We start from the raw sequence: 15,213 nt of genomic DNA on the forward strand, positions 1-15,213 counted from the left end.
ATTCTCACAGCTCCAGAACATCCCAATTCTACAGTTCAACACTGCAGCATGAGCAATAACATCATACCCTAACAGCAAACCTAGATCCAAACTTCAGCTATAAGGCTCCACAACTCCCTGAAGTTGGGAACTAAATATCACTAATGAAATCAATTTTTAAAAATTTATGTATTTGTATGCGTGCACAAGTATGGGGGGAGATAGAATGAGAATGAATGGGCATGCCAGGGCCTCTTTCTACTGCAAACAAACTTCACGTGCATAAACAAATATGACACTTATTGCATCTGACTTTACATGGGTACTGGGGAATTGAGCCCAAGGAGTCAGGCTTTGGAAGCCAAACGCCTTTAAACACTGAGTCATCTCTCTAGCCCCTACAATGAAATCATTGTATGTTTCATACACTCACTCACTGCTCTGATATCAAAGAATAGAGTTCTCTTCACAACTATGAGGAGATAGCATTGATCAATGATGAAAATCTTAATTCATTAATTTTCAAAGTGATATCAAAGACTCCACAATCTCAAGTATGTCAGTGAATTTGTTATGCAACATAACAACCCTTTGGAAAAACTGAAAACATCAGCAGATGAGTGGTCCAGCTAATAATCACAATAGCAGTCATTGGTAATACCACCATACATTTTCTACTTATTTTTCCTTCTGGTTAAAACATTCAATTTTAAAGTGCCATATATAAAATAAATAATAGTTACAAACTGAGTATCCTAAAAATCATTGCATCATCAGCTAAATCACAAGTCTAAGTAATCACCCAGTAATAAGGGAAGTATGTTCTAGAATATTCAGAGAACAGAGAAAGGAAAATATATTACTCAAATCATAGAACAGGAATATAGGTGTACTGATTATCCTAACTTCCTACCTGAAATGAGTATTTATTAACTGTTAAAACTAATTTCAAAGTGGCTAAATTTCTAAGCAGAAGAGGATCAATCTGCAGCAAGGAAACCTACGGCACCAGGGTCTACTTCTGGACTTCTTTCAGCTGTTAACTCCAGATATGGTGGGTTGATTCCCTAACTGTCACAAGGATGATCATGAATCTAACCCCATGGGTTGTTGCTGTGATGCTAAAACTAACTATGAATGTGTGCTCATCCAACTTCCATCTCCAAAGCTCAAACACAACCAGATTAAGTATCTGATTCCATACACTGAAAGAAAGCAAATCATGTAGAGTTCTAAAACATTCTATATGCATTTTTAGTAATTACTCTAAAATGTTTATATGTACATAAACATATGATTTATTATATACTTAAGAAGGAGAAAGAGGCAGAGAGAGGGAGAGAGAGAGAGAAAGAGAAGAGAATGGGTACACCAGGGCCTCTGGCCACTCCAAGTGAATTCCAGACACATGAAACACCTTGTGCATCTGGCTTACATGGGTACTGGGGAATCAAACCAGAGACCCTATCCTTCACAGGCAAGTGCCTTAACCGCTATGCCATCTCTCCAGCCCTCTAATGTTTTAATACAGGCAAAATATTAAATATTGTTTTGAAAACAGCTTCCAAGAGAATAAGTTATAACACTGTATTCCCCTGTTCCCATCGCTCCAATTTGTTTTCTTTCTTTTGTTTTGTTTGCTTGGGTTTTTTTCAATGTAGTATCTCACTCTAGCCCAGGCTGACCTGGAATTCACTCTGTAGACTCAGCAGGTAGCCTGAACTCACAGTGATTCTCCTACCCCTGACTCCCTAGTGCTGGGATTAAAGGCATGCACTACCACTCCTGACTCCAATTTCTTACTCTTGCTTCATGGAGGTTGGTTGTGACTTTTCAGATTTTTTTTGAACTACTAAGAAGGGAAAATTAACAATATAATGGTAGTAAGATGATGATATTTTGGCTCTGACATTTGATAAACGCAAAGAATGTGGGCAGTTCAGAGAGAAAAGCATGTCTGGTTGTATGGGAAGAATGGGGAGATAGCGACATGATCCACATAAAGGTAGTTCCAGGACTTCTGATGAACACTGAAGGGTAAGGAAGACAGTGACCCAGGAAGGCAGGCACTATAAAGAACACATCAGAAGCCGAGCTAAAAGAAACTACCCACTAGTTCCAGTCTGAACACATCATCACATCAAGATATGCGGAGGAGCTGGGTGTGGTGGCACAAGCTTTTAATTCCAGCAATCAGGAGACAGAGGTAGAAGGATCACTGTGAGCTGAATGTCACCCAGAGAGGACATAGTGAATTCCTGGTTAGCCTGGGCTAGGCTAGAGTGAGACCCTACCTGGAAAAGCAAAAAACAAAAAACAAAACAAACAAACAAAACAGATATGTGGAGGAGAACCTGGAGTTAGTCACTGCTTATGGAAGCCAATTAGCATGGAGAAGACCAAGCACCCATGCTGAGAAGTCTTAAACCACTAGTAGATCTGAAATTACTATGAAATCCCATTAGCATTTTTGCAATTTACAATTTTAAAATAGTAACTACGAAAACAGTATCAGCAGCAACGAATCAGGTTCAACTAACAGTTATAAAAATGGACTTACACATGATTAGATCTTCTTCCTCTATTTGTTTTCTTTCCTATGACAGGAGTGCCAAAATGCTCAGGGTTGGTGAGTGGGAGCTGGTCTAAGGTCTGTGGCAAGAACATAAACCCATCAAAAGTTATTCACTTGCAAGTGTTTTCTTCATTTTAAACTAAATCAATTTAAGAAAATATAAGATTTTTTAAGATTTAAACTTCCTCCCATGAAGGCTAAAACACAACCTTCTAAAAGACAGAAAATTCTAGTTTCAAAGACATGATGATAAAAATGAATAAACCCATCACTGAGAAAACAAAAGAAAGTTCAGCTGCCCATCTAGACGACTCATTACTTAGTAGAAGGTCACAGACATCCAAGGATGACTGAATAACAAAACACAGCTAAAGCAGAGAGGGACCCATGAGATAAAAGGCAATTTATAAGAATCTAATTCCTAGATGGAGGCCAAATAAGTACAGGTACTTATTTTTTCCTTGCCCACAGGGAATTGTGATCCATTAAAAAAAAGTCTTTGCTGTTTTGTAAGGGTCTCAAGTAACCCAGGCCTTGAACTCACTAAGTAACTAAGGATGGCCTTGAACTGATCCTCTCTCTTGCCTCCACCTCCCAAGAGTTGGATTACAAGTGTGTGCCACCATCCTCAACCTTTAAAATTCTTAGTAAGTAACTGAAACAAAGTTATCAGGATAAGCACCAATTGCTTGAAAAGAGACTCCAGAAAGATATATTATTATTTGGCAAAATTTTTCTATAATAAATCCTTTCTAAAGAAAAACTATTTTTATGTATTTAATTTACTTCTCTCTTTATTTTAATTATTATTTGAGAGAGAGAGAGACTGTCAAACAGAGAGAGAGAGAGAATGGACACACCAAGGCCTCCAGCCAATGCAAACAAATTCTAGATGCATGTGCCACCTTGTGCATCTGGCTTGCGTGGGTCCAGGAGAATTGAACCTAGGTCCTCTGGCTTTGCAGGCAAATGCCTTAAATACTAAGCCATCTCCCCAGACCTACTTCCTTCTTTCTAATCTGCAGCATCCAACATAATCTTGGTATGAAAAATAAGCAATAAATAAATATTTTTCTTTGTCATCAACTGAACATAAAGCCCATGTCTGTTTTCTCATCTGCATTCATTAACCTTGACTATTTAAAGATCATATATATGTATGTATGTATGTATGTATGTATGTATATATATGTATTATACATATACATACACATTTTTTTTTTTTTTGTTTTTTCGAGGTAGGGTCTCACTGTAGTCCAGGCTGACCTGGAACTCACTATGTAGTCTCAGGGCGGCCTCAAACTCACAGCAATCCACCTACCTCTACCACACAAGTGCTGAGATTAAAGGTGTGCACCACCACGCCCAGGTGAAGATCAAATTTTTAAAAATATTTTTTTCTCCAGTTTCTTTCCTTACATATCCTCCAACAGAACCTTTGCTGCTGGAGATAACTTCTTGAGTATTAGGGGAACCTTTAAGGATTCATGGGAAAAACATCAATATGAAATTTGAAGAATTTCTTAAAATTATAAATCACAGTGATGTTAAAGCGAGAGCGCGCGTGCGCTGGGGAAATGGTTCAGCTGTTAAAAATGCTTGCTTGCACAGACTGACAGGTAGGAGTTCGAGTCCCCACATAAAGCCAGACACACAGAGGGACACATGGGACTGGGAGTTTATTTGCAGCAGCAAGAAGCCCTGCTGCACTCATTCTCACTCTGAAGGAATGAATGAACTCGTTAAAAAAATTTTTTTTCATGTCTATTGCTAAAGATCAGGGATCTAAACATACTAATGCTGATACATAAAAAGGAATGCTAAGTGGCACACTTGAGAAGCTAAAAAAGGAAAATCTTGAGTTTGAGAACAGCTTGGGCTATATAGCAAAACCATCATACATACATGCATGCAAACAGAAATAAATTTTCCAGATGTGATGGCGCATGCCTTTAATCCCAAGACTCCAGAGGTAGGAGGATTGCCATGAGTTCAAGGCTAGCCTGAGATTATAGAGTAGTCCAAGTCAGCTTGGGCTACACAAAGACCCTACCCCCAAAAAAACACAAACTAAAGCCTGGGGAGGTAGCACACGCCTTTAATCTCAGCACTTAGGAGGCAGAGATAAGGAGAACTGCCATAAATTCAAGGCCACCTGAGACTAATGCCAGGTAACCTGGGCTAGACTGAGACTCTACCCTCAAAAAAAAAAAAATAAATAAATAAATAAAAACACCCACAAAATAAAAGATAAAATGAAATCAATTTTTAAAAAGCTAGGCCTTAGCCAGGCGTGGTGGCGCACGCCTTTAACCCCAGCACTCCGGAGGCAGAGGTAGGAGGATCGCCATGAGTTCAAGGCCATCCTGAGATGACAGAGTTAATTCCAGGTCAGACTGAACCAGAGTGAGACCCTACCTTGAAAAACCAAAAAAAAAAAAAAAAAAAAAAAAAGCTAGGCCTTTAAGCCAAAGATTCCCACTCCAGACACTCAGGTAGGAGGTCTACCTGGGTTAGAGTGAGTCCCCAACCTTAAAATAATAAAGTAATTTAGTTTATATAGAACCTAACCCAAATCAAATGAAATTAAGCATTTAATTTCTTAGAGGACAGAAGAAGGTAGAGAGAATTATGATTAAATTGCATTATATTTACTTAAAACATGGAGTAGTAGTTTTAATCGACTACAACATCGCCACATGGGTGTTGACCTGTTCCAGGCCATGAACCCAGATGCACAAGGTGGAGCATGCATCTGGAGTTCATTTGCAGTGGCTGGAGACTGTGGCCCACACATTTTCTCTATCTGCCTCTTCTCCCCACTCAAATAAATCAATAAATATTAAAAAAAAAAAAGTGTGTCCAAAACAGGTTATACCTCAAAGGCAAGAAATGCATGAATGAGTGGTTTCTAGGACAACCTAGAATGGGCAACTGGAAGTGACTGACAGCTAACAGAGATTGGATGATGAATGACTTCTAAAACTGACTCTAGTGGTTAGAGGCTAATTCTATGAATATACTAAAAACTCATCAAATGTCATCAAAATGGACAAATTGCATGGTATGCCCATTATAAATTAATAAAGCTGGGCTGGACAGATGGCTTAGAGGATAAGGTGCTTTGCTGCAAAGCTAAAGGACCCAGGTTTATTTCCCCAGGACCCACGTAAGCCAGATACACAATGGGGCACATGCATCTGGAGTTCATTTGCAGTAGCTAGAGGCTCTGGTGCAACCGTTCTCTTTCTCTCTCTCTGCTTCTCCCTTCCTCCCTCCCTCTTCCCCCTCCAAATTAATAAATAAAATATTTTAAAAATAAATCCATAAAGATAGTACTTAAATTTTTATTTATTTATTTTAAATTTATTTGACAGAGAAAATGGGCATGTCAGGGCCTCCAGCCATTGCAAACAAACTCCAGATACACGGGACCCCCTTGAGCATCTGGCTAACATGGGTCCTGGGAAATCGAACCTGGGTCCTTTGGCCTAGCAGGCAAATGCTTTTAATCACTAAGCCATCCCTCCAGCCCCTTAAAAATTTTAGTACAGGGGGATGGTAGCTAAAGAGCCAGCTCCCAGCTTTCCATGCCAGTATAGTCATTAGAAATAGGAACACTGCCCGGGCGTGCTGGCACGTGCCTTTAACCCTGGCACTAGGGAGGAAGAGGGAGGAGGGTCACTATGAACTCGAGACTAGCCTGAAACTACACAGTGAATTCCAGGTCGGCCTGGGATAGAGGGAGACTCTCGATCAAGAAAACCAAAAGGGAAAAGAAACAAAAGAGAAAGGGAAAGGAAATGAAAAGGGAGTGGGGGGGGGGGTTTACCATGTGATTTTTTTTTTATAATCATGGAAAATGCTAATAAAAATTTTTTTTTAAAAAAGGAACATTTGAAACTCTAAAAGAATAGCCAAGTATATGGTGGGTCAAGGAATACCTGTGACCACACTGGGGACAATGAGATGGTTATGTGAAAGAATGCTTGAGAAGGTAGAAAAAAAAAGGGAAAGATCTAGAGTTTCAGAACAGCCTGGGCTACATAGCAAAACCATACGCATGTATGCTTATCTTTTAGAATTTGAAATAATTTTGCCAGGTGTGCTGTAACACACCTTTAACCCCAGCATTCTTCTATTTTAGGACAGTAATCAATAAATTACTTTAGATATTCCAAAAACTGGGAGGCAAAATAAGCCCAAAATACAGTATATGCCAAATAAATTTTTAGAAGGAAATAAATTAAATCCTAATTATAGCCAGGCATGGTGGCACATGCCTTTAATCCCAGCACTTAGGGAGGCAGAAGAAGGAGGACTGCCATGAATTCAGGGCCACCCTGAAACTACATAGTGAATTCCAGGTCAACCTCAACTAGAGGACTAGAGTGAGACCCTACCTCAAAAAATCCTAATTATGCTTACCAAGGGTAAAATCCTCAAAACACAACATTAGATAAATAAAAAAATACATTAATTCATCTGGATTCACTATCTAAACTCACAGATGGAGTCAATGTTCTGCCCCCATAAAAACTAAAGCTAGTTTCTTGAAAAGGAGATTTTTTTTTTTTTTTTGGCTTATAATGATTTCTATTTAGAGACTCTAGTAGTCATTTCACTCATTGCAAAGTAAGAGCATAGGGCTGGAAAGATGGCTTAAGATGGATTAAAAGATGGATTAAGGTGCTTGCCCACAAAGGTAAGGTTCAATTCCCCAGGACCCACGGAAGCCAGATGTACAAGGTAGCACATGCATCTGAAGTTCGTTTGCAGTGCCTAGAGTCCCTGTTGCGCCCATTCTCTCTCTCACCCACTCAAGTAAATAAGTAAGTAAATAGATAAAATATTCTTTAAAGAAGATGCAAGTAATTATGAAGGGTTGTTTTGGAATCACTAAAAGTAATTTTCTTACGCAAAATCAAGGTGTTCCCCAAGTAAGTCACAGAGTCAGAAGAGTCTGTCTCAAACAATGTTCAAGAAAGCAGGAGGGCTGGAGAGATGGCTTAGTGGTTATACACTTGCCTGTGAAGCCTAAGGTCTCCAGTTCGAGGCTCGATTCCCCAGAACCCACTTAAGCCAGATGCACAAGGGGGCTCATGCATCTGAAGTTTGTTCACAGTGGCTATAGGTCCTGGCATACCCATTCTCTATCTGCCTGCCTCTTTCCCAAATCAAATGAAAGCCAGGCATGGTGGTGCAATGCCTTTAATCTTATCACTTGGGAGGCTGACACAGGAGGATCAGATTGCTATGTGTTCAAGGGCAGCCTGCACTAGAGTGATACCCTACCTCAAAAAAATAACAAAAATCAAATGAGGCAGATTGGCGGCTGTAGCTCAGGGTTCCCTTGTGCACAAGGCCCTAGGGTCTGATTCCTAGCACTGCAAGAATATCCAATAAAGGGAAAGGTTTTCAAGGTAGTCTCACTCTATCTCAAGCTGACCTGGAATTCACTCAGTAGTCTCAGGGTGGCCTCAAACTCATGGCGATCCTCCTACTTCTGCCTCCTGAGTGCTGGGATTAAAGGCGTGCACCATGTCCGTGGTTAAATTCCTTTTTGTGTACACTCCTACCCAAACCATGGCTTTACAGGACTTGATGTAGTCAAACTTTTAATTTTAATTCATTTTCTCCTTTAGTAGGAGGCAAGTTACCCAAGCATGAACTCTATGTCTACAGGGTTCACTTTAACACAGCATTTGGCATAGGAGAAGGGACTCATATGCAGTAATCCTAACTTCCTGGCTACCTGGCATGCCCCTTCACTGACACAGTGAAAAATGCTTTCCTTCCATAAAGGCACCTCATCCTAACCTGGTCCTACTACTGCAGCATATATCTGTCTTACCAACCTTCCAATTTAAACATTCTCCTGATGTGACAAAAGTATTATCTTAGATACTTGTTCCAAAGCTGCCCGATTTCCTATGCTTAAAAATTCCCCATTCTCTCTCTGCCCCCAATAAATAAATAAACACATAAATAAATAAATAAATAAATTATTTGAAAATAGGCTGGACAGATGAGTTAACAGGAAAGGCACTTGCCTAAGGACCCAGGTTCAATTCCCCAAAACCCACGTAAGCCAGATGCACAAGGTGGCACATGCATCTGGAGTTTGTTTGCAGTGGCTAGAGGCCCTAGCATGCCCTCTCAGTCTCCCTCTGCCTCTTTCTGGCTCAAATAAAACAGAAGCTTCCGAGCCGGGCATGGTGGCGCACACCTTTAATCCCAGAACTCAGGAGGCAGAGGTAGGAGGATCGCTGTGAGTTCGGGGCCACCCTGAGACTCCATAGTGAATTCCAGGTCAGCCTGAGCTAGAGTGAGAACCTACCTCAGGGGGAAAAAAAAAAACAAAAACAAAAACAGAAGCTTCCAGTGCCTGATATGGTGCCTATAATCCTAACACTGAGGCAGGAGGATTAAGTTCAAGACCACCTTCAGCTATGTAAAGTGTTCAAAGCTATAGAGATCCTATCCCCAACCCCCCGCAAAAAGGAAAAAAAGGGTCTAGAGTGATGGTGCATGTCTTTAGTCCCTACACTTTGGAGGCTGAGAAGGAGTAGCCCTGAGTTCAAGGCTAGCCTGGGTCTATAGTGTGAGTTCCAGTTCAGCCTGGGCTACAGTGAAACCCTGCCTCCAAAAAAGGGGGAGGGGGGGAAATTTGTATAGAAAACACTGATAGAAAAAAGGAGACCAATTCTTATCTTGAAAACCAGAAGAAGGCAGCCTGGGTGTGGTGGTGCACGCCTTTAATCCCAGCACTCGGGAGGCAGAGGTAGGAGGATTGCTGTGAGTTCAGGGCCACTCTGAGAATAGAGTGAATTCCAGATCAGCCTGGGCTAGAGTGAAACCCAAAACAAACTTCGAAAAGAAAAAACAAACAAGAAAAGAAAGAAAGGAAGGGAGGGAGGGAGGAGCCATCAAATTTAAAGAAAATCTGGGTGTGGGTGCGCATGCCTTTAATCCCAGCACTCAGGAGGCGAGATAAGAGTATGTCTGTGAGTTCAAGGCCACTCTGAGACTACATAGTGAATTCCAAGTAGGCCTGGGCTAGAGCAAGACCCTACCTTGAAGGGGAAAAAAAAAATTGAAGCCAGGCTTGGTGGCGCATGCCTTTAATCCCAGCACTAGGGAAGCAGAGGTAGGATGATCGCTGTGAGCTCAAGGCCACCCTGAGACTACAGAGCTAATTCCAGGTCAGCCTGGACCAGAGTGAGATGCTACCTGGAAAAAAAAAATGAGGAGGTAGTTCAGAGAAGGACAGCCTCTAGTAGCCTTGAAAAGATTCCAACAAATGGAGAGGATCAGCAGAAACCAGGGACAGGACAAATCAGTCTGCAAATACCAAGTAGACTGGAAGACAGACACGCAGGGAAGTGGTAGAATCACAATGTGCGGTTCTGTCCTAAACTTTAAATTTCAATTCAATCACTGAGGGAGGCAAAGGTAAACAAGCCAACAGTCTAAAGTGTTCACAGATAATACTGGTACCTCCCATGGACTCTGCTAAATAGGAATGACAGTTCAGACACACTGTCCATAGACAGGACAACAAAGACCCTGCATAACAATGTGGCCTTTTTAAAATGCTGAAGCTGCATTCTACCTATGGTGTTATCAAGTCTAGTGTGCCTAGCTCTGGCCATCAGTTTTCTTACCAGTAAACTGAGAGTGACAATCACAGTAAACATACTGTAGTGAATGTACTAATGGACATAATCACTTGGCAAAGCCCCTGGCAGATACAAGCCCTTCACTCATGCATCTAGCATTTATTCTGGTCCTACTCTGTGCAGGACCCTGTTCCAGAACAATGAGCAATGTGGCCAGGAAGACAAACAGCCAGCTCTTCCCCCCCTCCCCCTAAGCAATGCATTCCAGTGAGGAGGGCAGACAACAGAAACAAAAAGTGAACTCCAGAGACAAGGACTAGATGACCTAGAATAAAGATAAATGAAGGGGCTACTTTGAAAAAGGTTGCCAAAGCACAAGGCAATGACCATATCCACATGCAGTGCCACGTCTCAGCTCTCACACATTTAGGACTAATAAATCAGACACTTTTTAATAACAACTTGCAAATATGAGAGAGGACTGAAAAGGCAGGCACAGAGGTATACACCTGTAGTACCAACATTAAGGAGATGGAAGCAGGGGAATCAGGAATTCAGGCCAGTCTGAGGTACATACATACTCTATACCACAGAAACGTAAGGAAAAAAAAATAGTGACCCAAAGATCTAAACAAGCCTACTACTTTCTTTGTGCAAAAATACTGAAATACTTTCAACAATATATACTACAAAACCCAGTGCTCAAATACAGGGCTTGTAAACAGTTAAAAGGTCACATTATAATGAAATTATTAAAGGAATTTTCCTGATTAACAAGTTGCCAGAGCTGAGAAAGGAAACATTTTCTCCGTCCACAGAACATTAAGACACATGCACTTACTGCCTGCTTACTTACTTCACTCTCGGCAAAATGCCTCTCTCCTTTCAGGCACAGCGAAGATCTCCTCAGGGTCTTCTCATCTCCATCATCAAAAACTGTGTGAAGTAAAAATGGAAGCTGCTGAGGAACTTTCCAGATTCACACAGGATATAAACTATCATTACATTTTCTAGGTACAAATAGGCCTATTGTTTAAAAGTACACCCGAAATAAAGTTCACTTTTTTTTTCTATGAGTAACTTCAATTACAGCTATGAAAATAGCTTCTCCAATTTTGGTGAAATGTATTAGAAATAATAATAAAAAAAAATTGTTGATGAGCCCTGCTTGGTGGGGCACGCCTTTAGTCCCAGCACTAGGGAGGCAGAGGTAGGAGGATCACCTTGAGTTCAAGGCCCAGCAGAGATTATATAGTGAATTCCAGGTAGTCTGTGCTAGATGGAGACCCTACCTCAGGGGGAAAAAAAATTATTGAGCCTGGTGTGGTGGCACATGCCTTTAAACCTAGCACTTGGGAGGCAGAGGTAGGAGAATCTGCATGAGTTTAAGGCAACCCTGGGACTACTTAGTTAATTCCAGGTCCACCAGGCTAGAGTGAAACCCCACCTCAAAAAATAAATAAATAAAATAAAATAAATTCCTAGAACTAAGTAAGACATACAAAATAAGGGGCTAGGGAGATGGTTCAGTGGTTAAAGCTGCTTGCCTGCAAAGCTTAATGGCCCAGAACCCATGTAAATAAAGCCAGAGAGATGCACAAGGGTGTTCATGCGTCTGTCTGGAGTTTGTTTGCAGTGGCAGGAGGTTTCGGGGCACTCATACTCTCTCAAATAAGTAAATAAATAAATAAACAAACAATGTTACTAGAAGAATGAAAACAAAAGGAAACCATTTAGCCCTTCAAAAAATACTAAATAAAAAAAGCCAATTTTCCTATTGAAAAATATGGATATACTTACATAAAACACAGAAAGCTTACAAATTTTACATTCAGTCTACCCCTTTAAAAATGCATGGGCTTCCACTAGAATTCATCAACCTCAGCACTGCATGTATGCTACAGCAACCACCTGCAGTGAGAAAAGCATGCTCACCCACCCAGTGCACAGCATGTTACTGAGCAGCAGGCCAGCTGCACTTCCTTACCAGGGGTTACAACATGAGCATGTCTCCAGGCATTGCCAATGATCCCTGGGGTGGCAGATTCACTCTCTGTTGAAAAACCACTGATGCAATGTACTACACTGTTTACTAAAAGTAACAGAAGCATTAACTAAACTGATTATATCACTTGTAACAATTTGCACAGTATGTGAAATCGTCATGCTGAGACCTTATACTTCATAGTTTTTCAACAGTACTTCAACAGTGCTGAAGGGGTGCGGTATAGCTCAGTGGTAGAGAATTTGAAAATGCGTTGAGTTCAACTCCCAGCATGACCAAAAAGTAAAACAGATAAAGTTGGGGAAAAATTAAATGTAACAAAAAACTTAGCAAGCAAACAAAAGCCAGTAAGTTTGTAGATTAAAAACAAAAGTGTATTTTTAGGTCTTATGCATTGTACCTTTTATTGATAGTTAAATCACATCAAATGCTTGGCACTGCCACCATAATTATGAAATACTTGTAAAGGATCAAATATCACTGAATACTTAAAATTGTTTTACTTGGGCTGGAAAGATGGCTTAGGGTTAAGGTGCCTGCCTGCAAAGCCAAAGAACCCAGGTTCAATTTCCCAGGATGCACGTAAGCCAGATGCATAAGGTGGCGCATTGGAGTTTGTTTGCAGGGCTGGAGGCCCGGGCGCACCCATTCTCTCTCTCTCTGTACCTCTATCTCCCAAAATAAATAAATTAAAACTTAAAAATTTGGGCTGGAGGGATGGCTTAATGGTTTATGGCATTTGCCTGCAAAGCCAAAAAGGACCCAGGTTCGATTCCCCAGGACCCATATTAGCCAGATGAACAAGGGGTCGCATGCATCTGGAGTTTATTTGCAGTGGCTGGAGGCCCTGGTGTGCCCATTTATACCCCCCCCATCCCTCCTTCCCTCCCTCTGTCAAATAAATAAATAAAAATAAATTTTTTTCAAGAAGTTAAAAAATTGTTTTACTTAAAAGTCTAATCTAGGGCTGGAGAGATGGCTTAGCGGTTAAGGCACATGCCTGCGAAGCCTAAGGACCCAGGTTCAATTCTCCAGATCCCACTTTAGCCAGATGCATAATGTGGTACATGCGTCTGGAGTCCATTTGCAGTGCCTGGAGGCCCTGGTGTGCCCATTCTTCATCTCAAATTCAAAAAAAAAGGGTCTAATCTAGGAAGTTTGCAAATCATACTATTAGTATGTAATCTAAACTGTTTAAGGTATAACCACAAATAAGCTTTGAATATTACCACTTGTATTCCTTTCACACAAGTTTTGTAATCTTTAAAAGAAAAGGTTAAATAAGCCAAAAAAAAAAAAAGTTTCAAATAAGCCCAAGAAGAGTATATGTATATTTTTGTGACGTGTAGAATTTGGAGATATACTAAATTCCTTAGAAACCATGAGTGAAATTCAAATGAAGTTAGAAGATCGCAATTTTAGCTATTTCACACGTTTTGCCTAACAACTACTATTAGGTTCTTACACATTATAAAACTTTACATGACATGACCCTGAGTACTTTTGTTCAATGCTATAAACTGAGACATGCAATGATAAAAGTGCAATATGTATGTGATTATATGACTATTTCTAATTTCCATAAAACTTACTATGTGGAATTGTCGACAGACTTATAGCACATGCTGTCAATATTTCCTTGTCTCAAAGTCAAACAATTTCTTCTCTTCACAATATTTTTCCCTAATATCATTTCAATGCAAAAAAAAAGCTCATCCATACTATTTACTTAAGGATCTATCCAATCCTGCCAATCCTGCCATTATCAAGGACACTACACTAGGCTTTCACTCTCATCTTTGAGGTCCTTGAGGATATTAAAATTAAGAATTATCCTCGGGCTGGAGACATGGCTTAGCGGTTAAGCGCTTGCCTGTGAAGCCTAAGGACCCCGGTTCGAGGCTCGGTTCTCCAGGTCCCACGTTAGCTAGATGCACAAGGGGGCGCACGCGTCTGGAGTTCGTTTGCAGAGGCTGGAAGCCCTGGCGCGCCCATTCTCTCTCTCTCCCTCTATCTGTCTTTCTCCCTGTGTCTGTCGCTCTCAAATAAATAAATAAATAAATAAAATTTTTTAAAAAAGAATTATCCTCACGTAACAAATAATACCAGAGTGACTGGCTCCACCTCAGGAAAAAAATGTTAAAAACCTGAAAGCAAACTAAAAAAACGTATCAAACAAGGGCTGGTGAGATGGCTTAGCATGTAAAGTGTATGCCTGTGAAGCCTAAGATTCAAGGTTTGATTCTCCAGGTCCCATGTAAGCCAGATTCACATGATGGGACATGGGTATGGAGTTCGTTTGCAGTGGCTAGAGGCCCTGGCATGTCCATTTATCTATCTATCTAATTATCTCTCTCTAATAAATAAAAATAACTTTCAATAAATGTGTCAAAAACCTGAGCGTGATGGCGCATGCCTTTAATCCCAGTACTCGGGAGGCAGAGGTAGGAGGATCGCAGTGAGTTCAAGGACACCCTGAGACTCCTTAGTGAATTCCAGGTCAGTATGGGCTACAGTGAGACCCTACCTCAAAAAACAAAACAAACAAACAAAAAAAATGTGTCAAACAAACCAGGGGTGGTCGCGCCCGCCTTTAATCCCAGCACTCAGGAGGCAGAGGTAGGTGGATTGCCGTGAGTTCGAGGCCACCCTGAGACTACATAGTGAGTTCCAAGTCAGCCTGGGCTAGAGTGAGACCCTACCTCGAAAAGTAAAACAAAAAAAAAAGTGTCAAAACAACGCAGGCATGGTGGTGGCATGCCTTTTTAATCCCAGCATGTAGGAGGATCGCCATGAATTTGAGGCCACCATGAGACTTCATAGTGAATTCCAGGTCAGCCTGGGCTAGAATGAGACCCTACCTTGAAAAACAAAGTAAATAAAATAGTAACAGGAAATTTAAGGCCAACCTTGGCTACATAAATCAAGGGTAGCCTGGGCTACATGGGATCCTGTGGCTCACAATACCAACAGAGGAAAAGAAATGGTTTCAGTGGTTAAGACAGTTGCCCACAAAGCTCAACAGGTCAATT

General features: G+C 40.8%; 1 protein-coding gene across 7 annotated transcripts in view; it reads right to left on the minus strand.

Annotated features, from left to right (window-relative positions):
• Positions 1-15,213, minus strand: part of Arid4b (AT-rich interaction domain 4B) — a 147,042-nt gene that overhangs the window by 80,513 nt on the left and 51,316 nt on the right. For all 7 annotated transcript variants that reach the window (XM_045149565.1, XM_045149564.1, XM_045149563.1 and 4 more), the window contains exons 6-7: positions 11,033-11,112; positions 2,540-2,631 (exon numbers count right to left, since the gene is read on the minus strand). In XM_045149565.1, coding sequence (XP_045005500.1) covers positions 2,540-2,631; positions 11,033-11,112 — 172 coding nt within the window. The remainder of the gene's footprint in view (positions 1-2,539; positions 2,632-11,032; positions 11,113-15,213) is intronic.

This window comes from Jaculus jaculus, chromosome 5 (assembly GCF_020740685.1).
Source record: "Jaculus jaculus isolate mJacJac1 chromosome 5, mJacJac1.mat.Y.cur, whole genome shotgun sequence".
Lineage (NCBI taxonomy): Eukaryota > Metazoa > Chordata > Mammalia > Rodentia > Dipodidae > Jaculus > Jaculus jaculus.